The sequence below is a fragment of the Tyto alba genome, unplaced genomic scaffold, assembly GCF_018691265.1.
Source record: "Tyto alba isolate M040663 unplaced genomic scaffold, T.alba_DEE_v4.0 Super-Scaffold_21, whole genome shotgun sequence".
Lineage (NCBI taxonomy): Eukaryota > Metazoa > Chordata > Aves > Strigiformes > Tytonidae > Tyto > Tyto alba.
The window spans coordinates 11,311,259-11,338,219 of record NW_024881295.1 but is presented as its reverse complement, the minus strand read 5'-3'; the positions used below and the strand labels follow the sequence as shown (position 1 = coordinate 11,338,219).

At 39.4% G+C, this 26,961-nt stretch overlaps 1 protein-coding gene across 13 annotated transcripts in view; it reads left to right on the top strand.

The window, feature by feature from the left end:
• Positions 1–26,961, top strand: part of SOX5 (SRY-box transcription factor 5) — a 296,063-nt gene that overhangs the window by 100,536 nt on the left and 168,566 nt on the right. For 6 of the 13 annotated variants that reach the window (XM_042795196.1, XM_042795193.1, XM_042795191.1 and 3 more), the window contains one exon: positions 9,490–9,579. The exons of the other annotated variants lie outside the window; for them this stretch is intronic. In XM_042795196.1, the coding sequence (XP_042651130.1) occupies positions 9,490–9,579 (90 nt within the window). The remainder of the gene's footprint in view (positions 1–9,489; positions 9,580–26,961) is intronic. 13 annotated transcript variants of the gene reach the window in all.

Below are 26,961 nucleotides of genomic sequence, written 5' to 3'. Positions count from 1 at the left end.
TTTCATACCACTTTTGTAATAACCAGACTTGATCAACGTTTTTGTTTAAAAAAACCCCACTTTTTATAACAGTCTTAGCTTAGCATAAAATCCACTTAAACCGAAGGCTCTTAGGCCATGCTTTATGAAGACTAAATGACTTTCTGAATTAGGGCTACCTATACTCAGCAGTAAGAAGAGTGGTGCTAGCTATTTTCATATGGTATAGATAATGCTGAAGAATTAAAAACTGAGCTGTTTAACTTTGAAATATGCAATATCCCTATTTCAGCTGCTACATTAAAAGAAGGACTTTGTTGGATTTACTTTAATTTTGAAAACAATAGATTTGCCATTTTCAAATCGGTTATCCTTTACATGTTGTCTTTTGCCTCTGGTAATATCTAGTAACTGGAGATGAGCAGGGAAATCTTCCAAAGAAGAAAAAGGGAGGGGAAAAGCAGATAATGAAATAAATGCTTAATGCACCTGCATAGACATATATGCACTGTTTTGTGTTAGTGGGAGGAAATCCAACCTGTTCTTGGAAAGGAATCACTTTATGTCTAAAACATATGACTTGTTCAGTTTTAGCTTAGCACACATACCCCCAAATATTATTCTTGGCCATGAAAGTTCCTAGATCCTTTGGGCAGCCTCACAGCTGCGCTGTTTTACTTTGTAATATCTTGTCAGTAGAAACAATGTTGTAGTGCCCAACAACCCAGTTAAAGAAGTGAAAAGCTGAAGTTGAAATCCATATGCAAAATTAAAAGCTGCACCCAAGATGCATGTACTGTACAAATTTTGCCGTTTGTATTTATAAAACAGATTAAGGCCTATGTGTCAAGTTTAAATTTGCAAACTTCTGGTGGTTTGTGTGTAAACACCAAAGTAACATTAGCATTGCTTTAAACATGGTTTTGTTTGCTTTAATATCCTATAAATTTTACTCTGACATTAAATGTGTCATTGAGTGTGATGAAGCTGGAGGGTAATATCTCACTCAAGTGCAATTTTTGTCATCGTTCAAAACTATGGTAATGCATTTGATGATTTTTATCTGTTCTTCAGTGTATGTGGTTATCTTTCCTATTTTCATTCTCATACATATCTATAGCACTGTCTAGATCTGGCAGATTTGATTTGCTGTATATGTAGAAAGAAAAAATGATCCTCTGTTTTTATTATATTCTTCTGTAATCTTGTAGACCTTGAAATTGAAGCTAGTACATCTGCAAATATGATTTTCTTTCTTGGATCTTTTGAAAGTTGACTTTTTCTGTGGGTAAATTAACCTGTGATTCTAACAGTGACTTTGGCAAAATCAACACAGTGGGGTATGGATACAAGAATTCTTCAGAGTTCTGCATCAATAATGCCACTCTGCTCCTGTACATGAATCTATCACTCAGCTAATTGTATTTAATGGAACTGACAAAGAGCAAGCTTTGCTTACTAGGAAAAATTCTGACAGACGATTCAATGCTTGGATGGGAACTGAATGAATACTCAACCCATGGCTGATATGTGAGTTGAATTGATCACCTGCCTGTCTATCTCTAGGAGTTTTTACTCCAAGTCAGGTAGAATAATTCCACAAAGCCACAATATTTTCAGTCATAATGTTGTTTTTTTTTTTTTCTTAAATGATTCCTTGTTCAAATCTCTATGCCCTATTAGCCCTGAATTTTGAAGTCATTGTAAGAGTAGAAAGTTTTTTCCATATACATACATGTATACATAGTTAGTGGTGCCCTTTAAAGACTCGGTGTATGAAAAAAACTATAAAAGAAGGTGTTTCTTTTATGAAAAAAACACAACATTTTCCCTCTTGTACACATGGGATGTTTATTACTACACTGCAAGGTTTGGGTGTGTCATATTTATTAAACTCCTCATGTTAAATAGAAGTATAGGTTAGCATTATTTATCATACTTATACTTCACTTATTATTGGTTGTAATTATTATTAATCTGTGAGAAGCATGTATGCAAATTCTGGAGAGAAGAACAGCACAAACCCTTTTGAAAATTAATAAACTTAGGAGTGAACAGTAAAAGGTTTCTGCACCAGACTATGCATTGATTTTGTTGCTGCTTGTATCCTAACAGCATTGCCATGTGTTAGAATAAAGCCAGAGGTAGTAACATTTTCTATGTGAAAATTTTCTTCTGTCCCTTAGGTATTTTCACATGCTTGTTGTTAGAGTTGAGCCATGCTATGCAATCGCAGGATGGTCATCAGGCATTTGGTCTAATTAAAATCAAAATTTGAGGTACATTTTGCTAGTTGTCCCACCTGGCAAATTCCTAGTACCTGTCTGTTCCCCTAGTAATGACTTTGCCCTGACAACCCTGTATGTTTCTTCTGTAGGTTATACCTTGTGTTTTAGGATTTGGGACGCATCTTCATTTGTTTTGGGAAAGTATCCAACCTTTTCTTTGTGTTACCAGAGTTAAAAATACTAGGTCGAAACAAATGCCTAACAGTGTTGCCCATACTTTGTTAGACAGATGTGCACCAGATCCAAAGTTCTCCAAGCAGGACAGAGACTGGAAACTAACTTTTTACTGTGATGACATGATTAGTAGTGATTTCTATTTTGTTTTGGTTTTAATTGGAATACGCAGTTCTTGAAAGTACATTTTATAGTTGAGTAGACAAATATCAGAGAATTTTTTTTTTAAATTCTCCCTATGTAAGGGATAATAACATGTCTGGTGAGCTTAGTTTCAGGAAGCAGTGATTGTCAGCTATAGGAAGAGTGCTCCGAAGCAAATATAGGACCAGTTCTGCCTGTGGACTCAACTGTTGGTCACCTAGTAAGCCAAATTTTTAATTGGAGTAACTTAGAAATTAAGAAATGTTATCTCAAATTCTGTCTGTTTTCAGCAGATATAGGCAAGCATCATGTTTTATTGGACATGGCAGTGGCCCTAAACCAAGAAAGACTGGATATGAGTAAAAATGATCTGGAAATTAGAAGGGTTTTAATCAGTACAACAGTGGGATTTTAGAGCAGCATGTTGGAGCAGAAAAGAAAATCCCAAACTGTTTTTACAGAAGAGCTCTATAAGTTAATGAAAAGCATCACATGACATGCTGACACTAGTATCAGAGGGACAAACCTGATGACCTCGAAGGCCCCTTGCAGTGCTGCTGTGCCATATAATATTTATATGCAGTTGTAAAGAGAAAAAAGTCAGCAAGCCATAGGATTTACCGTGTGTGCTTCTAAAGGGCTGTTACAAGTCCCAGGGATTAATAAGAATTTGGAATATTAAAATTTGTATTTCAAATATTAAAGTGTGTCACAGCTGTCTGCATTCTTCTAACTTTCTCTGAAGACAATACTGAAGAAGTTCTCTATGCATTTAATCTTCTCTTGACAAAATTTTGCATTCTCGTGCAGTATAGCTGTCTTTTACAAAACAGTTGAAGGAAATTAGACACTAAAATCCAATGCAAATTTTGCTTAGAAATGGCAGCTTAAACTGTCAGATATCAAGAAAGTAATATTGCCCTTGTTACTCCTGTGTTTTCATTTTTTCCCTAGCTCGGAGGCTAAGCATTTTGGTGTGGACAGTCGAAGTTTGCAAAGTTAAAAGAAATCGAAAACAGAAGGACAGAAGGGGAATTTTAGGCAGCCCAATTAGTATGAATTATTTTCAGCATCTTGTGTGGCATAAATTATGTTTTTCTTTTGTTGACACTTGTGAAAAAATAACAGCTATTGATTAGGCCTGTCAAGCCCTCGTGGCCTGACAAGATATCTTTACTGTAGTCATGTGGGCACAAGCTAGAAATGATGCTGAGAGTGAGATCCTCTACAATCATCTCCTCTCATTGTTATTTTTAGTGGGCTTTTTTTTAGATGTACTGTATACAGTAGAACCTTATTAAAGCCTTAAGATCCTCAGATAATCACCCTCACCAGGCTGCTTCTGAGAAGTTTTCAGCAAACCATTTTTAAACACAGCAATATATTGATTTCTGAGGGGGGGCAAGTGGGAGGTTGCTAATCTGGGCACTTGGGTCAAAGCTAGTGTTCGTGTCCCCGATTCCTTATTTTAGTGGGAGTGGGCAGCAAGTGTAGGCGCATCTCTGTCACTGATTAGAACTTGGTTGTTAGTTTTTGGTGCTGGCAGTCTGAAAAACTGTGAATGTTGTCTCTTAAATGTAGAACAGATGTAGATTTTTACTCTGATGAGATGAAATGGGGGACCAACACTGACAGTGGTATGAAGAATTTCAAAGGTGGCAGTGAGAGGATATAGTGGTTTGTTTTCATTTTCAGATCTGAGCTGAGGATTAAATATTGTAATGCTTGCAAAGGTCCTGTATTTTGGGGGTGAGTATAAGCATATTAAGGTGATGTGGGCAAGTCTTTAGATTTTATGTTGTCAGGTGAAACAGGTGTTTTGACAATTTGGTTTCCTGAAATTTCCTTGTACCTCTTACTTTAGTATTAAGATGTGGAATGAGAGGGAATATTCCTTGACTTGCTTTTTGAGGATCTTTTTACTGACATAGTCCATGTTTAGATCTAGCAACAGCCTTTGATACTTAAGAGCAAATATTGTTAAATCATCTGTGTTCCCTTTCCGAGGTGGATGGTATCACTCGTGGGTGCTCCTCTATTTTCTTTTCTAAATACTCCCAGACAGTTGTGGTCACTTGTTCACTCGGCAAGAGAGGCTATGAATTTCCTCACTGTTATCTATTCAAAATTCCTGGGAAACCATTTGGAGGTAGGTAGTGTGTGATAAAAACCACAATACGCAGACGGGGTCATCAATGTATTGGTGGGTGGGAGAATTAATTATATTTTTACTGCTTTTCTTCATTGGAGTTCAAAATATTGTCAGGACCAATGACTTGAGTCAGACAGAGTTTGATTTCCAGTGAAAGGACAGCTAGCTCTGGCTGCTGAGTCATCTTTGTCTTTGGCCAAGTAGCATATGGAGTTAAGAACAAACCCCCCCTAAACCAGTTCAGATGAGAGACTAGTGTCAGACATTGGGAAAGGATTTAGGTGTGATGAAGAGTGGTTCCAGTCCCCCTCCCATTCATGATGGTCTTTTTCTTTCCTTTGCCAAGAAGTTCATGCTTGGGACTGTCTCTGATCTATCATCTATTCCTGGAGTTTCAGGTGGCTTTAGCAGCTAAAAATTCCCTTTGCTTGTTTGTACTTGGCTGGAATGCTGCAGCCTTGCCTTTCATATCTGGACCCTACCACTGTAATCCTGATCACTGTGATGTGTGAGATTATTGCAACGCATTGTGTAGAGGGTTGATATTTAGACACTACAAAGAAAATAATCACTCCTGCAGAATGCCTTTCTGATTTTTTATGGATGACATTAGCCTCAGGGAACACACTGGACCTTCATTGGCTTTTCATTCATTTCCAGGTGCAGCTCAACCAGGTGCTAGAGAGTAAACAAAAGCCCTGAAATCCTGGCTCAGCTTTAGAATAGCAGACCTTGGTTCTGCCACTGGACCTTCTTGGGTGACCCTGGCTGGGCAAGCCATTTCTTTTTCTACCTTTCTTTTCCTACTTGGGAATAATGATGCCTTTCCAACTAAAGCTGGAAAATTACACAGCTGGTAGGATGTACGAAGTTGTCATCAGATTTGACATGGGCAAGCAAACATTGTCAATACCAGCTGATCTAATGAAGGTCTCTGCTTTTCCCCACAAATCTTACTTCAACCATATACCCATAGACCAGGCAGCTACAACACTACTACTGTAATGATAATGACCTCTTTTGTAAAGCACTGAGATCTAATGATGAAAAGCACTATACTGAACTGCCTGATCATATCTAATTGGGACCCTCAGAGTAACAGCCCTAGAGTAATTGTCTTGGACCTGCCAGGAGGAAATTTTGATGTGTGCTGGTTTACATCTCCCAGCTTCCCTAAGTCTGAGTTTGCTGATTATTCAAGGTATTGTGCAAGGCCTAATTTTGAAGTTTTCATATTGGGAGAGTGATTGGAGTGTGCTGGTTTGCTTCATAGGTTTTTAGAGGTATAGTAAGATACTGAGCTGGAATTCTAGGAGTTATATAGTGCAACAGTTAAAATACATTTATCACTGGCACTTTTGGTTTAATTGTTGTTGCTGTTCCATATAAGACTTGTATCCTTTCTGTCCTTACAACCACTTCCTTAAAACACTGTATCCATAACTTCCCTGCTGTGATTTTTTGGTGAGCCTCTTTTATTCCTCTCCCCTGTTGATTTTCAAACTCTTTCAAGGACTAGATTTAAATCAAAGAGCCTGTCTTTGACTTTAATAAGCTTTTAATAAAATCTGAAAAAAAAAAAAAATGCCACCAACACCCCTACAAGAGCAGTTTTTATGAGGGTTTGCCTCCCTGCTCTAACCCCACAAGACCCCGTATTCTGTGAGTACTGCTTCCCTACACACCTGGCCATAATTAAGTGGTCTTTGTTTTTCTTTCTGTCTTAGCTTTGTTTTACCAAACATGGTGTAATGTAGTATTGGGGGGAGCTTATAAAAAAATTAACTTCAAGTAAAGTGAAGCCTGACTGCCTGGTAAACATGCCACCCAGTAAGAGACTTATTTATTTCAAGGCAAATTTTAAAATGTTGACTGTTTTGAAGCCTGGGTATCTCCCTTTACAGTAGGATCATTAACTTCCTTTTCCTCTTTTATTTTCTGTCATGTTCTCCATTCTGATTTTTTTGTTTCTTTAATGGAGAATTACAAGTAGGTGAGGATTTTCACAGAGTCCTAGAAATCTGGCCACGTCAAATTGAACAGCAGATGAACTGGTTAATAAGAACAGGTCCCCCAAATTAAAGCACTGCAGTGAGGTTTGGATTGAAAAAGGAAAACATGAAATGAAGGGAATGCAATATGGACATCATGCGTGATCTTGCTCTTCTTTCAGGTAGGAGCTAGCACAGCAGTTTTTAACAATCGGCCCTTGTGTGTTTGTGTGTTTTCCTTCCCTCCATGTTGTTTCACAGTTATCTGTTAGTAACAGCAGTATTATTACACACAGATTAAAAGACAGGCAGCTTTTAGGCTCCCTGACAGTTGGCCAGAGCAGAGATTAGAGATAAAAGTTAATCCCGTGAGGTAATAGCAAAAAAAGAGTACAAAGACATGAGATGAGCCGATAATGGTTTGTTTAGGTAAGAAGACTTCCCTTGCCTCGGTGATTGGCTCTTGCTCAGTGGAGCTCTGAGTGATAGCTTCCCAAATCCTTTCTAAGGTTTATAACAGTTAGCAGTGGGCTGGGGAGAGAGCTAGAGGAAAAATATGGCAGCCAGCAGTGGTAAAACATAATGAAATCATTCTAACCATAAATGGAAGGTGCCAGACCATGGGGGAGATGAGAGATGCTTTCTTCCACAGCTGCAGAGCTATTAGTCAGTTAACACTTGGACAGAGGGAGGTTAAAACAGTCTCTAAGTCGGGGTTTAAAATATCAAAGACACTTATGTTTATGTTTCTTGTAAAGGGAAAATAACTTGAAAACGTAACAACACGAATATGACTGAGGGTGGTTAAAATGTTAATAGTCTGATAGATTTTAAGTTACATTTCTCTTAAGTTTCACTGTTTGTGGCTGTTTCATTATACCTATTGCATGTTTAGAGAGAAAAGTTTTCAAAGATCTTCTTGTATTTCGTATGTTTAGGAATACTCTTAAATCTGCATGCCATCACAAATGAAATTCAAATAAATCCATCCCTTTATAGTCAAGTTATGAAGGGATATTCAGCAGAAGATTAGGAACATGAAACAAGTGAATCTTTACTTCTGTACAGCCCTATCATTTTGCAGCTAACACAGATAAATATGTGTTTGAAATAGAAGCTATCTACCAACCACTGGCAATACTGCACTTCGCTGCAGTCTCAAAATTGAAGAGGTGGAAATTCATATCTTTGGTTTTTTTAAACAAAGATTGATGAAAGCAGTAGCATTCTGATTCTTAAGTATAATAATAATATGCTTCTGAAATAACCAATTAGCAAGTTCCAATTACTGGACCTGCCTTAAAACTGGTTATTGCTAACACTAGACTAAGAAGTGAACTATAGTAGAAATAAAAGCATGCTGTATTAGGGCAGCTAGCCATCAGAATTGATGGAAGAAAAAATTTGCCCTCACATTTGCTTCTTTGTACTTCTCTTTTGATGAGGGCAGGGAAATAACAGGAATACCAAAAGGCACAATTATTACAAATAGAACTCCAGAGTGACCATAAGAATTGAGTTCCGTAAGATACAATTTGTTCTAATCTCTAAATTTCTTTAGTTCTCCTAAGAGTCTATTTCAGGGAGTTAGTAAATCAAACTCTGATTTATTCTTCTTTTCTGTCAAGGTTTGAATAACTAGATACTAATATCTCACTTGGAATATTAATGAAAATTATTTGTATGATAACAATAAAGAGGTCTTGGAAAGAAAAGTGATGAGAAGGTTGGAAACTAACCAGTCAAATTTTCTCCCTAAACTTAGAAGGAAGTAAAACTATTATTTTCAAGATTTTTTTTTTTTTTTAAATATCATAACAAAACACTTTGCTCGCTCACTAGAGTGTTCACCACTCTTTCATGGTGTGTGGGACAGACTGGGCTCATAACGTTTGTAGGTTAGTGTTCAAATTAATGAAATCTGAATTGTTCATATTCTTCGTTCAAGAGAGTTCCTTTGAGGTTTGAGACAAAAATATTAGTTAGCAATCAGTAAGTATTGTACTATGTTCTCTTTCTGCAGTTATACGTAACTGAAGTGTTTGCAAGAAGCCATCTAACAGTGGAATGAAAACACTGCTCCACAAATCAATATTATAAGTTTTACTTGGGAGGCCCACCATCTTTCAGGAAATATCAGTTTCCTCCAAATACAGAAACACAGACTGCTGTAGGTACATTACAAATCCGTAAACTATCATCTTCTGATGCATGAGATCCAAACATTGCTAAAGTACCACTAAGATGTCTCAGATATCCTTCTACAGAACAGTGTGTCTGGGAGTGCTTTGTGTTGTGACCAGAGCTGCAGACACTTGCAAGATGCTAATTTGTGAATAAAAAGAGGTGATAGGTAGGAAATTTGACTTTCAGAATTTCCTGACAGAAAAAAATAACGTTTTTGTAGCAATATTTTCAAGGTAGGCCTTTCTTTGTTGCAAAGCATTTGTCCAGATACGATGCAGTTTTGCATCCTTCTCTCTCTGAAAGCCTGTAAACTTGCCAAGGTGTGTCATGTCCTGTTTTGTTGTTTTGATTTTGGCCATAGAAATTCCATCCCCGTTTTCTCCTTTTTATGCTTGAATGAGCAGGAAAAACAAGCCAGGGTTTGGAGGATGTCCTTTTCCAAAGGGGCTAAGCTGAGTTGTTCTTCCTTAAATAAATCTGAAGCTCCATGCTTAGTACAAAGTCAGGTTATGAAGTTGTAAGAAGTTATAAGAAACTGTGGTAACAAAATTTAGCCTCAATTTTTTTTCTTTAGAACAATTAGACAAGAAAAGGAAACAGAAGGAAAAATACCAGCCTCTCCACTTGCCAAAAGAATTGTCCCATTCCTCTCTTCCGTTCAGAGGTAATTCACATTTTTGGATAACAACTTGCCATAGCTTTCATAAACAGTGCTAATATAAATTGTTTCTAATAGAATTTCATGGTGCATATAGCTTGCAGATAATTGGTTTAGGAGTAAATTGAGGGGAGGAGTTTTCGCCAGTCTCTCCTTTTATCATTTGCTGCTACTATGTGTCATTCAGAGTCCGACTCAATCAAGAGTCTATTACTGCTAGGTGAACAATGTGGTGCCTACAGATCTTTTATGATGCAAAAGCGGGCAGTTGCATTGTGCATGTTTCAAAAGGCATGACATAAAAAAAAGAATGAATGAAAGAATTCTACATACAGGCCTTTAGATAGGAAAGTGGTTCATTGGAAATAGGTTTTGGCTATAATTTTCTTGCTTAGAATCCTAAACTGAGTAACAGAGCTTCTGGAAGATTTTCATTTTTTATTGAGAGTCAAAGAAATTATATGAAGTTGGGGTGTTTTTCTATTTAGTATGTCAGGGTTGCTGTGCTCCTCTAACAGTACATCTCAATGCTTACCATATCTCCAACTTCTCCCAAACTAAGGAATGAGGAAATAAAATCATTTAAGCTCCCTGCAGCACAGTTTGGTACCATCACATGCAATGGTCTGTGTAAGTATCAGGGGTTGATGTTAGAAGCCTTAGTACTCTTCAGAAGGGAAATGCAGATCATCCAAAACTTGTGCGAAGGCTTTTGTGAAAAGCAAGCCAAAACATTTTTTGAAAGTCTTACCCTGATGAATGACTTTCTCTTGACTGAATGGGTTTGTTCCCTTTAGGATTAGTGTACAACTTACATGAATAGTATGTTTCATGTTCTTTTGAAGTGGGGCATATTGGGAAAAATCTTCCATTTTCTGTTGTTGCAGTCAGATTTTACATAATGATGATGAGTTAATAGAATCCTCAGTTTAGATGATATTCAAGTGTTTGTGCACTTTTTCTTGACTGTGATAATCTATAAATAAACAAGTAGATTCCACATAAATACTCTTCTTAAAAACATTTAATCTGTGTCCATTGAGTCACATGGTCAGACATGCCAGAGAAATAGGTGTGTTTTTGTTATGCTTTAGTACATTGATCTGGACCAAAAAGGTGAAGTCTCAAGCCCCAGGAAAGTGAGGGAGAATAAAAAAATATCCTCAGGTTTTTTACCTGTCAAGATCAAAGTCCTTTATCTGAACTGATCTATTTCTAACTGTAGGAGTTACAAACGTAAATGAAAATCAGCTTTTGTTATCAGGAATCAAATTGTAATTTGTAAAATAAACATAGATGTGCTATGGTACCATTGGAGATCCACTGCCACACAGCTCAACTCAGAAGTTGTGCCTTCTCCCAGTGATAATGTATAGGCAAACAGCAGTGATTCAGGTTGCTGTTGTACAGCCCTTCACATGAGTGTGTGCCTGGAGGTACAGCCCAACTACTGATAAAATAGCTTCAGTCTGACCCAAGCTGCTTTCGTATGCTGTATATAGTATGGTAAAATCTAAAGGTAAAATTTTGTCTTTGGTTTTTCATACCATTTTGTGTTAATAGGACAGTAGGAAACAGATATGAAAAAAGTAACAGGAGCCCCTTTATCTCAAAAAGTGAACATGTAAAGGATTTTGAGTCATCTTCTTTTCTTGCTGTTTTCAGAAACAAACTTCTATAGAGAGATGATCATTTTGATCAGATAACATAGTCTTTGACAAAGAAAACCCCATAACTTTAAGCAAGATCTCCATCAGTCATTCACAGGAAGATGTAGGGGATTTTGGTTCTATTTTTTTCCAGTCTTTTCCAGCCTCCTACGTGTCTGGGTTATAGGTGGGGTCAAGTTGGGAAGCATTAAAAGACAGAGAAGAACAATTTTTGGTATGTTTAACATTTGTCCAAAAGTAGGAAAAGCCATTCAAAAGACTTTTTTAGTGAGTGAACTTTCCTGATAGTTTAAGAGACCCAGGTGATTCAGCAAGTCTCAACAATGTCTACAATTTTAAGTAATTATCTGAACTTTCAGAGTTTTAAAGGTTATTCCCATCACTAGCAGTACAATACGTTCACCGTGACTGGCAACTTCAGGGAGCCTGCAGTTTTCACTCTATTGACTCTTGGCTACCGTTTTGTTCATGTGCTGCTCTGTATTCTTGACAGCAAATTGATTTAACTTGCAGCAGGAAAGAGTGTGTGTGCGTGTGCGAGCGCGCGAGCAAGCGAGTGAGCGCGCAGGAGAGTGCGGGAGAGGGGGAGGAAGAGAAATGTGCCCATGTGAAATGTACTGGGGAGCAAGGCGAGGATACTGAATGGCAACATTTAGGCATTGACTGTGACATTGTATTAACCTTTTTAATGGATGTATGTAATAAAGTGACATGTAAATGGAGCACAAGGGGAGATATGACACTATATCTGGAAAAGGATAAAACAGTCAGTGAATACTGGGCTATTATAGCAGTTTGCAAACCTTGGATAAACTCAGTCAGCGGTTGTATAATTGGTTATTCAATCCCGACCCTTGTTCACAGCTCAAAGCCAGGAACACTGAGACCTGTTGCCAATTTGAGTGAATGCAGTGACTGTACTCGGCCGGGGCCTAACACTGGAGCCAGGCCTTTTCCTGTGGGCTGGTTTCCACCATGTCTGGGACTGGCGCGGTGACAGTAGCCCTTTTGTTGTGAAAGGCTGGCTGGTACTCCCCTCCTTTGCAAAATGTCTAACAGCTACACAAATATAAGAAAATAGGAAAAGGGACTTACTGTAGCTTTTCTCTTACCGAGTTAGACGTAGGGGCTTTGCAAAGGAGGCAGAGTCCAAGCAATAAGGAAAACTGAAGCATGTGAAATGTTATGGCTAGATAAGGAAAGTGCCATGTGCTTTCAATGTAGGATATGAACCGTGGGGAAAACCGGATTCTCTTAAATCATGCGAGACACAAACTGTACATCCAGAGCGATGTTCTCCAGCTCCCTTTTGAAACGCTCGCCCCTGAATGTGCAGTTGTCTCCCAACCCATGGCAAGCAGCCTGGGGAGCACTCTCTGGAGAAACAGTTCCTATAGGCCCGCTGTGGCGGCCGCCTGCGCTAGCACAGGAGCTCCTGCGTGGACCCGCTCCATAAAAAGTTCAAAAATGTTGACGTCGTTACGGGTTTCTTTGAGAACTGCTGGTACAGAGGTTGTCTCTTGCATTATGGAGGCAGCATTGTATAAGCCAGCTGGAGATGAACAGAGAGAGTGTTACAAGTACCCCAGTTCCCTCCACCCTCATCCCCACACACACACAACTTTCCAGTAAAAGCAGGGAGATATTTATGGAATGTCCTGACTCAGAGGCCAGCTGTTTCTCTTCTAGTAAAATGGTAGTTAGAAATAAATCAGAAGAAGGTTTGATTTTGGTTGATGAAATAATGAATATTCAGTAATATATATAGAAGATGAGCCTAGATGAGCTAATGGTCCCTTCTGGTTTCCAGCTTTTTGTGAATGAATCTGCAGTGCTATGAATCTACAATTTCTCTTTTCCCCTCCCTTTTTTCCCCACTTTTCTCTAGTTTTCATTAGTGGGATCTTGCTCCTTTACAAGAATTATTGTTTCTAAATGTACCTAGGTTACACAGTAGTATTTTTGTCATGTCATCAAACTATACCACCTCAGAGGGAAGGGAATTACTGACACAGTAGATTATGCACAATCTTTTTGAGTTACAAAATAAAATTGAGGTAATGGTTAAAAATTATATGCCTCTAGATCACAAAGAGATGGGCTTGGGGGCTAATCTCTTTGCCATTCTGATTTACTCTAGTTCAGAGAAAATAATACAGAGTGCCCGATTTAATGAAAGGCTGCAATTCAATCAAGAGGTTCTGCTGAGGTCATATAATATAAATGGTTACAGCACCTCTTGACTGAGTTACAGCCTCGATAATTCAGTACTTTGTTGTTATTTATGAGGGTAACTTTTCAAAGCAATCTGCATATCTCCCGCTAAAACCTGCTTTGAAAATTTTATGCCATGATGTCATTCAAAAAGAATTTTTTTTCTTTTGGTAAGAAAAGAAAAAAAAAAAAAAAAAAACACCAGCAAAATGAGAGGGGAAAGGAATGCATTGTTTTAGAATAGAAAATTAATCACTTGGAAATGGACTGGTTATTGTGAAGCAAATTCAGAAAGAGTATTGAACTTGCGATACATGAGAAAAACTACAGAAACTCCTGCAGAGGCTTTTAATGGAAAATACACCACACCATCTCATTATAAACACAGCTTTGGGAGTAAAGAGTTGTAACAGTGGAGAGAAAATGGCACTATGGAAATACATATATTTTTTGATAATCATAGTTAATGTAGCTCAGCTTTAATTGAAGTATTGTATGGAGTAGCAGGAACACATCATAGTAGGGACACTTGGAATTTGGGCGTTTGGGGTGTTTATATGAAGAAGGACGTAGTACTACTGCATGCTGGTGAAACTAGAATGGTTTAGTTGTCAGGAGAACTACACTGAGTCCATGGAAGCCTATCCCTATGGACATTGAAAAATCCACTCACTGTACACCTCATCTTCTTAATTCCCCCAAATATTATCTGTGTTTTACATTACAGTGCAATATTGTATGTATGATGTCTCCCTTAGGTCAATATTTCCAATTTAGTGAATTGTAGGTGCCTGACTGGAGAGTCTACAGTCTTCTGTAGAAGAGTGAATGCTTGAGATGCCTCATTAATTTAATATGGCTAAGAGACTAGTGGTCTTAAAGGATTTTGTAGTAGCCCCACAGAGAACTACCCAAATGTAATTTAAACAGGATGGAGGAAACTTTTTATTCCTTTATTTTCTCTGAGTTAGAAATGTTCAAAGTGGTAATAGCTGTTTTTATATGTTTTAAACTTACAAAAAGTATCTGAAATATATATGGAAACAAGGGTTTCAAGTAAACTCAAATAAAGGCTTTGCAGAAGCCTAGCTTTTGTGCAGAGCACTCTAGCAATTCACACCAATGGAGCTCCTTTTTTTCTCTACCAAAAGGTAAATGGGAGAGGGAAGAAGGATATAAAGTACAACACACTGCCTACCAAGTAAACCACAAATCACAGATGAGCTACACTGCTTCAACTGTGAATTCTTGGAATGCAAAGTAATTTTCCTTGATTGTTTTAGAATTCAATATAATTCACAAGATACACTAAGAATTGAAGAATTTTTGTTGCTAAATTTAGAACCCACTAATAGATTCCATGTAGGTATAGTAGGAATTTGAAAATTCAGAGGCCAAGTTTCATAAAAATCTGGAAAAGGTTTGATTTTGGGATTGCTGCATTACATTTCTGCATTTCACTTCTCTGCCTGAGTTAGAATGAGATCAAGATAATTTTTTTTAGTAAGAATCTATTATTTCCATTAATAAATTGTAGTTGATTGAGAAATGCCTATTTTCACCTTTTCTATGAAAAACAGTCATTTTATATTTTCCTTAATCCCCTGGCCATATAATAAATAATATCCTGGCTCTTCTGTTATATATAAAGCAAAAGTTGATGGTGCCATTTTTAACACCGTTCCGTTTTCCACTACCTACCCTGCCATCCTTGCAAAGATAGGCATAACGTATTCTATATTATGCCTTAGAGTGTGACCTTTACTTTTTTAATTAGGCTGCCTTTTCTGTATTCCTGATTCAGCTTGTGTTGAAATAACTGGAAAGATGCTCTCTTTGATGTACCAGGAATTAGTTGGGACCCTCTGGCTCCATCATCTGCTATAACAGGGCTAAAGAAATACATGAGCAAATGGGAAAGTTTCCCAAAGACATATGATGCTCTGTGAGAGACTTGGAAGGTTAGCCTCCAGTTTACACCAAGTGTCTATTAAGGCACTTCTTTAGCGAGGGAGCGGGAAGCTGTGTAAATTGGTGGTATAGTGCTTAATGGCTGTGTTCCTGTAACCAAGAGGCTCCGAGTTTTTAGTTCAGCGGTTAGAACATAGGAGAGAAGGGAAGCCAGCACAGAATAATTCTTTCTTTCTCTTCTGTTCTTCCCTGTAACCATTGTATTTTACGCGGCATTTGACCATGTCTATTTGTCATTCATGTGGCTTATTCCCCCCTTCACCCCCCAAGTATATTGGAAAATGCTGTTGAAGAGGGAAAGGGGGATATGGGAGGGCATGATTGTGTGGTTTTTGCCAATTGCAACTCTTAAGACTTTGCTGAAAGCTGCAGTCGTCAGTGTGGTTATGTGATACAGAAATTTATTCCATCGGCTTTCAAGGTATAGGCTGCTTTCATTTGCGCCATAACATCCCCCCAGGATTAAGTCATTTGTTGCTCTGGCATTCTCTTAAAGCCTGGTCACAAAAGAGAACTTTCTGAACAATGGGCCTGTTATCCTATTCAGCCTTTTCTGATCTATTAAATTCCCTGTTACACCATTCTGCAATTACTCCACACCCCACCTTCCCAGACCCCCTGTTCTCAAGCAATCTGGGAATTTGCCCTTGTCATTTGCCTTACTCCACAGGAGCCCCACATCCCTCTGTCTCCCCACACCACTTTTGATACTGACTCTGGGTCCTTTTCTGTGCTTGGCATTATCCACACATACTTGGTATGACTCTCCTTCGTACCTGCATACCGGAGAAACATTTAGTACATGTTTGTTCAAAGACTTCCCTATCTTATTAAGAGAGGGGTAAGCTTAAAATAAAATATTTCAGTCTCAGCCCCAGTTTTATCTCAGGGTTGAAAAAGAAAAGCTGAATTGTGTGTGGTTCTTTTTCCAAACATCTCTTACTAGGTATGAAATAAATTTGTTTGTAAACTGAATATTGTTGAGCACTGTGTCTGCAAAGAGAGGTAGGTACCATCCATGAGATGTCAATGTTCGTCACAAAATCACAAAAGATACGATGCCACATAACAGTTTGACAGTGTTATTATTCAAGCAGAGTTCATGAACATATTTTAGATGTGTCAATATTAAAACTGAGGTACAGTCAACAATGGACGTTATTTCTTTTTTCAAAGCAGCACCAACAGTTCTCAGACTGAACAGATTTCGGTGCAAACATTACAATTTAGCTGAGTTTCTTAGGGACTTGGAGATAGTTTGAATCAACGTTCAGAGTCACCCCACAAAGATAAAGACACGAGAAGATAGAGTGAGGAATCTCAGCAGTAAAGCTGCGTTGATCTATGTACAGATCTGCTCTTTGTGTTCTTTCACAGATCTGTTTTCTGGTCTGATACGCTGTTCATTTACAGAGTCGGTCTTTACTTGAAGCAGCTATCACTCCCCAAAAGCACTCATCTTTACTGTCAGGAGGATCATTTTTAGGTTTTGCAAGATTGCATTCCTGATTACAGGTCCAGCAGTACAATCCTTGTAAGATTTTGTCTTGCTAATTCTCAGGTCATGCACTATGATCCTTGTGCCCCATTCTTGTAGTCTGCTATAACCTAGTCAATGCTTGAGGTCCTAGTCATAGAGGGAAGTTTGGGTTTTTTTCTTTCAGTAGGTAAATGTGGTCCCATATTGAGGGTTTTGAATATGAGACCAAAGTCTTAGGAAAGACAGGGCAGTGATTAGAACTTCAGATTCATAAAGACTCATGTTGTTGGCCCAGGTGATTTGCTGCTTTCTGTACCAGTCAGAACTTTTCAGAAGGTGCCTTGTTCCCTTTGTAACCATGGAAGGTAGAAATAATCAAGATGAGCACAAAGATATGAAGATCACTGGCACCAGATTTCTGTGTGATAAAACAGAGTGCAGCTTCTGCCCATTTACAGCAGAAGCCGGATGTCTCTTACCACCATATCTGAGAAGCAAAGCATGAATAGGATCCTGAACTACAGATGTTGCAGAGAAGGTGGTCCCTTCCAAGTGGTTCTTTCTTCATCTGAACTTCTTCATCCTGCTTCAGTTCAGTTTAAGCCTCCTCTTCCTTGATCTTATAGGACTACAAAGGTGAATCTTTTGGAATTGCAAAAAAGAATTACTTTTGTTTATGAGAAAGACCACATTTCAGTCATCCCCAAGCACTAGAGGCAGGCTTTCTCAAACAGGTAGTTTGAGAAATCTGGGACAATGAGTACACCTGCTCTTCCCCTTGGTTTTTCACTGAACAAACTACGTCCCGGAGCAACAAGGACAAATTTGTTGAACAAAGTGGGAGAAGGCTAACTCTAGGTAGCAGCTGATGAGATTGGTAGCACAGAGGTGAGGGGACCATTTCTTGTTTTAAAGTAACTTCCCTTCATCAGAGAAAATGTTGACATTCTCTGTATTTCTGGGATCTGTGTTCTTTTTACCAGGGAGAATGTAGTGCCTCTTGATAGTCGTCATTGTGTAAAGAGCTGCTCAGTGAATGACCTTAATTCTGTGGATGGTATTCTGTTCCTGCCCTGCATTCACCTTACTGGTCCTTGGTGATTCATGAAGCCATCCTGAATGCAGATGATCCTTCTTGTGGAGCTGGGTAACTATATGCAGAGGAAGTTTTGTCATCCTGAGGTGAATGGAGGAAGCCTTAAGTTTTCTAAAATAGCCTGAAAAAGTTCTGCTTGAGTATAAGCAAGATTCACCTCTGATAAAAAAAGAAAGATTTTATCCCTTTAGAGTACTGGCAGTGATTTGAAGGCATAGTTTATGCCTGAATCTAAATCCTATTGTCTTTTCTGGTAGCAGAAGTTCATGTCACAGCTCTTTACCTCTTTTCTCTCAATGTTTGCCCAAGCTGCTGCAATTATCTGTTGGATGGCTGGGGAATGGGGGAGCTTGGTGTTTGTGACCATTTTCAATAGTCAGGGAGTGGCTGCAGACTTGTCTGACTCTCCTACTCCTTCAGTGCATTGTGTAATATGTTTTGGATTTTGACAAATGAGTCTCCTTTCTTAGTCTTGTTCTCTCCTTGTTCTCAGTATTGTTTTCTTTGTCGCTCTTTTCTTTTCCCCTCTTTGACTTTTCTGCTTTTACTTTCTGACTTTCCCCTTGTCTAGAACTATTATGTTAAAGAGCTATGCATAATAGGCTTTCTCTGATTTCTCTTTGCTTATTTGGGGATTACCTGTCACAACTGTTACATGGCTGAAGCACCCGTGTATCTTGATGTTGTTCCCCAACTCAGGAAGCAAAGTGCTCGATCAAAAGGAAACCCAATGTATTTCCTCTCCCTATTTACGCTGAAAATAACAGAGTCCAAAAAATCCATGAATGGAGACAAGTGAGAACAAACAGAGCAAGTTGTCAAGGCAGATGGAATGCTGTACTTCAGTGGAGAAGCCTGTGTGCAAATCTTGGAAGATTATTTTAAGCAAGTCCAAAGATGACATTAGGCTTAATAATTTCTACTTAATTTGACATAATGATTCCATGCAAATACCGTTTACATCACAACTAACATTCTGATTTACTGTGAATCTACCTGCACTTCAAAAGCTTTGATTTGTATTGTACATGTTTTTCTTTCTTATTAGTATTGTTCGTATCTTTCTGGCATCTGGCAATCAGTGATTGAGATTTTGTTTTCACATATGTTGTGCAAGAGGAGTTCAGGATGTGTAGTTGTTTAGCATCAGGCGTATGTGCTTTAATTCTCACTTCCAGTGGTAAAACAGTCTGTCATATTTTTAAAGACAATAGAAATCTGAGCCTACTATGTGTTTTCTTGGTTGTTTCAGGGGGATATCCTTTTCAGTTTTCTATTTTCAATTTTTAAAAACCTTTTAATAGTTTTATTAACATCCCAAATGAGTATTTTATGGTTATTTCAATATCATCATTAGGTTCAAATTATAATAGTACACATTTACTCTAGGAAGTACACAGGCAATGTGACGACTGCAGCCCTTTCACTACACAATTATGTCAACTTATAATTTCAGTAAATAGGTCCAGATGATCAAAAGGTATACATGCTCTTGCCTCAATTTGATGGATAACATATGATGCTAAACCAACCAGTTCCATGAGCTGTCAATATTTTGATGATTTTTAACATTCTATTTTCAACTTTCACGTGTATTAGTGCTTCCAGGTGGCTTACTTGCTGGTTTACTGATCTTTGGACATGGAATTACCTGATTTGCCTTCATATTTACCTGGTTTGCCAGGAAGGTGGCAATACAGGGTTTGCATGTGATGGAGCTTACCTGTTAGATACAGTTTATTAATTGAGTAACCTCAAGTAGTAAATATATGTGTACGTATGCATATATTCATTATTAGGATCAGAAAACATTTTGGCACATTTTTTTCTCCTAGCAGTTACAAGTCTCAGTGCATTGTTTAAATGGATGCAGACATTTTCATTTAACAGAAAATTAACTTTTCTTCTGTCTGCCATTGTTCTCTGAAGAGGATTATAATATGGTCAGTGAAATGCTAAGAAGCATAAAGAAAAACTACGTTAACCTCAAAAGAGGGAATGTCTTATTTATTGCCTAACCTTGTAATTATCCTGGAAAAACAAACACAAGGGGGGGGACACCTCTTCTTTCTGTCCAACTTCCACCTCCCCTTACTCTCACTGTCACTCCTGGCAGTGTAACTAATGGCCATATCTGGATCCAGCCCTCCCAACCTCCGCTCTGCTGACATCATAAATTATCCAGATCTAAATGGACAACATTCATTAGCTGTGCACTTTACAGAAGGAGCCAGCTCAGGAGCTAAGCGCTCACCCATTTTTATTAAAAGTTAAAAAGCTCCTTGCTGTCACGGAAAGGGGAGGTTGGAGGAGGTACAATGGAGGACAGTGCCGTAGAGCTAATAAATAAAAATAATAACTATTACCATTGGTTGAGTGACCCAGGGAGAAGAGCACTATCGAGCCATTTGTTGTTCCCTTTCACTTGTCAACAGCAGTGGCTTAAAAGCCTTCGCCATTGTTCAGGGCCTAATAGCACCTGTTGGGAAGATAGGAAGACAGCTGTCAAAAAAAAAAAAAAAAAAAGGGGGGGGGGGTGGGAAAAAGAGGGTGGGGGAGGAGGGTGGAAACCGATGATTAGTTTGGTAACATGCACTTGGGTGCAGCTGCAGCAGGATGGTTGGTGGCTTCCATTGGGAAGTGAGGCTCTGCCCTGCCCGGCCCCCCTGACCCCCGCTCTGTGCACGGGCACTGGCACAGCCCAGAGCACCCGGGGGTGCCCAGAGCCGAGGGGGACGGAGCCGTGCCTCCCCGTTTCCAACAGCAGTGATAGTTAACCAAAAGAAACCCCAAACCAGGCCTCAACAGCGGAAGTTGCGGCTTCGTGACGAGACTGCTTGTTTCACTTTTTTTTTTTTTTTTTTAATTGCTCTCCTGTGTTGGCAAATAAGGCTGCTCTTCTCTCTTTGTCCAAGTAAAGGCAACATGTAAGGAAGGCTGAGAGGTAAGGAGCCCCACGTAGCACAGCTCCCTTTGCAGATGATCTTCTGGAGGCCAGAGCTGCATGCTTTTTGGTGGTGGGAAGTAAAGGCTGTGGCAAGGGCTGAAAGATAGGCTGTTTAGAAAATTGTCTCCTCAGCTTCATTACATACAGTCCTTGCTTTTGTCATTTTGAGGAAAATTATGAGCACTTCAAGGCTCATTTTTTTTCCATTTTATAAAAAGTTGCTTTGCGATTTTCAGATAAAAATGCTATAGTAACTGTATGTGAAGGGTTACATTGTTGCTGTTGAATTTAGGATTTGAGAAGTAGAGTGGTTGAGCTTCAGAAGGATTTCCTTGAAATTCTAGCCAAAACCTGTAGTTCTCACTTCATGTTTTATGGTTATTTAGATTATATACATTTTGGCTCTCTTGGGATTTTGTTTTAGTTTTTTTTTTTTGAGAAAGCATTTAATCACTTAAAAAGAGACAGGTCAGCACAAAAGATCTTTTCTATCAAAGGATAAACCATGGAATCTCCCTAGAACATCTTTAACGATGTGTCAATACCCAGAAAAAGTTAGTGTATAGTCATCTCATTGAATGCTTTTTTTTAAGCCCTCTTGCTTATTAAAGATGTGCTGAAGATGTAAAAAATTGGCAGACCAAAAACATTGCCCTCTTAATATTAACAGGCCTTTAATTAGAAACTGGCTTTGTTGGTAGCACTAATACAAAAATGTATTTCAGGGGAATAGGTATTTCAGTGGAGTATCTCTGTCCAACTGAGACAGAAAAATAAAACTGAAGTGAAATTTAATGGTATTTAATTCCAGATGTCTCTGTTTTTATGTTGTTACTCTTGAAATAGTCTCTGGAAATACTAAAACATCTTTGTGGGTTCAGGATTTCTGAAGCTCAGGCTTGGTATAGTGCCTCCTTCTGTCAACTGACACAAGGGTTTTTTTTTGCTGGGTGGACCACTCCTGAGAAAAATCAATTCCTTCTTTCATTTAGAGATGCCTGGAATTAAAGAGGCATTAGAAAGTTGAAGAACACAGATTAAGACAAAATTCTCTTTTTTTCCTGCTTAGGAGATGTTTTTTTAATTTTACTGTTGTCCTTCTTTTCATAAGGATTCCTACTGCTGTAATTGTAACATCAGTGAAAAAGGGAAAGGTTGCTGCTCAGGTGTTTGAAAGTGAGTTACTCTGTTTCATTTATTAATTTATTTTTTGTATATCATGAAAGTATGGGGAATATTTTTAAAATTTAACTTTTTTTTTTAAGTTTGGTAAGATTAAATAAATGGCTTTGTTCTTGTCTGTTAATTTAATTAGGGGTGAAAAAGATGGCGGTAGCAGGGACTTGGGATCATTCTAAGATTGTGTACGCTGAAAAAGGTGTTTCAGCAACAGCTGTGCCAGTGAAATGTCGCATTTGGCAGAATGTGTTCACGATTGGCTCTTTTGGCCAACGTACTGGCCTGGATCTCCAAAGTCAGTCAGGAGCCTAATTCCTTTGCAGAATGAGATTTATGCTCCTGAATACCTTTGGGAATCCAAAGCGCTGCGTCCCAAAAAATTTCAGTGACAAAAGATATATTGTCATGTGCATGGCATCCAGTGCCATTCACGTTGCTTCAGTGTGCCCTTCTTGGGGGGACACAGTTGCTCTGCTGCGGAAATGGGAATGGCAGAGATTGAATCAATTCTTGAACCAGCAATATGTGTTTCCAAGGACAAGGATTTAGATGGAGGGTAACTGAGCAGTGACTACAAACTACACTGTTACAGTGTTTCTTCAGAAGAATTAAGCTGTAGTGGTTTTGGGGGTATCCTGCAAGTAAGGCAGCCCCATCTCCATAGAAATCTGAGGCAAGCAGCAGCGGCTCCAGGCCTGATGTGGGAGGCCAGATTCACGGAGGTGCGAGTGGAGCACACCAGTGTCCAGCTGCCCTGGCACACAAATATGAATGCCACCTCACAGCAGTGGAACAGGTGCCAGTTATCATATAGCAGCTTGCAACCCTAGATAATTATTGTTTAGAGGGTAATCAACATACACTTAGGAGCCTTGATGGGGTCTGTTGCCACTAAGGTATGTAAGGCAATGAAGTATATACGCGACAAGTTAGCGTGCTGGAAATAACAGAGATTGAGCTGTTAATTCCTTGTTGTTCTGAGGTGAGAGGGGATGCGGGCTGCATTTGTGAAAGAGCTGGTTTTGTCAGGTGTGCAAGCCTCAGAAGGGCTTTGTGGACATTTTATTGACATATACATTGTCAGTCCAGAAGAGTGTGTGACAAGACTTTTAGAAATACCTGAATTTTTCATGTTCTGAAAGCAGAATCAGTCCTGAAGCTATATTCTAATAAAGGGGATGGAAGCTGAGAAAACCTTGACTGTTGGATGTGTAACCCCAAAATGTTATGCATGACTATGCATACACTCTGCTTCTGGGAGACTGAAGGACTAGCAGAAGGTATTACATGACAGGCTTGATTCTTTGCATTGTATGTGTCATATCTGGAGTGTGACACTGCTTCTAGGGTAGCTGACCATTTGTTGAAACAAGACAGCCTGAAAAGTACACAGCTAACGGTGCAACTGCCAGTGCATTCAGGTGATGGAAACTATAAAAAATTCAGACAATAGCCTGACTGTTCCTGAGGGTGTAGTTCAATGAGATGCTGGTTTTGGCTGCAAACCTAGCTTAAGAAGTCCCCGTGCCCTCCCCCTGTCCTGTTTAGCCATGTGTTCCTGCCTTGTGCTGTGGTTTGCTAGCTCCTCGCTTACATCCTAAGGGATAATTAGTTCAACAACTGGTAGTATAGTGTATCTGAAGACTACTCGAACTTTTTCTTCCTAATAAACGTCCTTGTGTTTCTAGGTAACTTTCTTGTAAGACTGGCAGTATGCATTGGTGAACAGTTGTAAAAATAGCTGCTTGTGTATTTGTAGATAGATGAAAATCATGTTTTTAGTGGCATTCACAGATTACTGATTTTGATTTTAAAATCTTGAATAATTTATTTATTGTGCTACGGAACCTTTTCTGGCTATGTGAATTATTTTTTTTAGCACAAGAAGCAGTACTCTTGTGCCAGAAATCACAATAACATGTCTTATCATTCATATAGCGTATACTTCATTAATGCAGCATGATGGGTATTGCAAAAGGGAGCCAGCAACTTGAAAACAACTGTTGTATTATTAAGCATACACAAAATTATGCAAGTATGTGCAACAAGAATACTATGGTAACCTGATGTCATTGTGCACCACAGGTAACTACAGTCATCTGTGGATACAGAAGTTGATTTTGTACTCTGAAATAAAATGCTATGGGAGCTAACATGTGGCTGGGGCGGGACTGGAGACTCCAAGAGCAGGAAGGCTGGTTATCCCTGCCAGAGAAGGGAGCTTTTTAGCAGGTTTGGAAGCCACCCATGGACATATGTAGCCCAGCTGTTTTCTGCACAGTGGCTGTGATGGAGTGGTGTAGTAAGAGTCATACTATGATGTGTTGGCCAGAGCATCGTAGCTTCCTAATATTTCATTGAAACTTTAATATTTTGTTCGAGTTTGTGCCCAAAGACCAAAAAACATTTTGCGAAAAAAACCCAAACCAAAACAAACAAACAAACAAACAAACAAAAAAAACAAAAAAAAAAAAAACCAAACAAAACAAAAAACAACAAAACAAACAAACAAAAAACCCCCACAAAGAACCCAACAGCACATTACTTTCTGTACAGTCAGAGAAGCCCCAGGTAGTACTGTGCTTAGCACCACATTTTTGCTTATCACACCTGAGCAACTATGTCTTACATTTGAACGATATTTACATTTATAGAGGTGTTTCCTACTGTAGTCTCCAAAAGTTTAAAATTATTTTAGACTGGTGAAAAATTGCAGTACTTCCTGGAAGGCAAGAGAAAAATGTAAGTTGTGTGGTCTTTGATTTCCAAATTTAAATACATTCTGTGTTGTGCCTGCTCATGATTCATCGTGTCTTGCCTAGCTGCAAGTAGTTCCCTACAAGCATGATTCTGTTGATGGAGAACCATATGTGTATGCAGATGCTGTATGTCTATGTAACCTGCTGATACCAACCATTTCTTCATAATAGTTGCTTTATTTTCTTTGCTACAAAAATTGTTTCTGATTTTGTATAGGTAAGACCTTCGTAATAAAAACCAGGTGCATAAAAAGAGAAATTCCCTGTGTCTGTATTTATGCTTGTCTGCTCTTTTAAAGGAAGAGTGGAAATCTGTCCTCGATCTAGCTTCCTGGTTTAAACCAGAAAGGGTTTGTTGTGGTGCATGAATGCAGAACAGAGGGACAGTGGGGTGGTGCGTCAGTAGGTGAGGGTTGTAGAAGCGGTGAGTGGAACTGTGGCCAACAGGTGTAACGTATTTATGACCATAGCAGAAGAAAAGGGTGAATAATGGTTGGAGGATACTTGCCAGCTCTTTCATAATATAAAGGAAGGTGCTTGCCAGAAGTGGAAGGTATATCAGCCAATGCTAAAGTTTATTCATGACCATTTGTGCCGACCAAATACTCCTTCCTCTAGGAATGACATGTGTTGGCAGGAGATGTCTGGTGGTCTGGCTGGGTATCGAGCAACTCCTGGCTTCTCTCCACTCTGCTACACTTCATGTCATCATCCTTGCTGAGGCCAAACATCTTTCTTTTGCTTCCTTCTAAGGAGTCTTTCACTTTCATCCCAGGACATAGCTGTTCACAGTAGATATGGAGAAGGGAGCACTTTGGGCACCTCCTTGAGAGTGCACCCATGCTCGGACACCCAGACACCATGCAAGTGGGAGGCTCCAGGACTCATACCATTCATCTAACTTGTGGTCGACTTATGTCAGCCTCCTTCCCTTTTATTGTAGCTGTCTCTTCTTTATAACGTCAGAGCTTTGCTGTCCTCTTTCCTCTTCCAGTGTGGCTCTTCTGGAAGTGCCTGGTGTGGAGAGGCCCTGTCCCGCACCTTGTTACAGCATGATGGAATTACATGCGTTTCTCTGGAAGCAGGCAGCTGCACGAGACTGAGGTTTGCTTTTAGTAAATAATCAGCAGGAGCAGAAAGAGGTAATAGGAAGAGATTTGGCAGGGAAGACCAGTCTAAGCTTTTATAAGTGGATTTCCAGGACTGTGACCCTGGAGCATGGATTGAAAAGAGCTACTGGAGAGGTTAGGCCTGAAGGGAACACTGCGCTGTGGGACTGCGTTTTTGGAAGGCTGCCGAGGCAGGTTCAGGTACACGTGCATCTGCGCTGCCACTGAATTGAGAGTAGGATTAGGTCACTCCCAAAGGGGAGTTACAATGCCTGAAAAAATTAACACAACTTCTGGAAGCAGACTAAATCAAATAGAAGTCTAGCAGACAGTGCTAAAAATGGTGCCTCTTGCTACGGCTTTGTAGCCTCAGCCACTTCCTGGAAACAAAACGCTCCTTTCTCAGTGTGAAAACTTTTAAGTCTTTTAAGCAAATAAGTCAATGGAGCTATATTTAAACGTCAAATACAGAAGTAGAGGGACAGTGGCATGCTTGTTAGCATACAAGAAGTTAGATTAAAAAGGGATTTTATGTTACTTAGATGCTTTGCTTTCAAGTGCTGTCAGAGCAATTCAGCGTTTGTGTACGTGTGGCCAGCACGTACAGATTGATGCACACGTGCATCCGTACGTGCAAATCAGAGCAGTTAACGTGGGACTGTTACCCCCCCACCCCCTCAAGAAAGTGGTTTAATTCCGTGCGCCGAAGGCCTGCGTGAGAATTGCTGGCTGCTGGCATCAGTCTCCAGGTCTCATTGTTGCAGAGGAGGGAGTCAGCCTCGATGGTTCTTGGCACAGGAGGGAGGCGAGGAGGGAGGGAGGGCGGCGGGGCTGGGGGGCCCGGAGGAGCCAGCGCACCGCTGCCACAATGGCTGGCACAGCCGGAGGGCCACTCACCAGCGGGTATTGCCATACGCAGCGATGCGAACAAGCATATGCAAGCAACAGAGGCAAGGGTGAAAC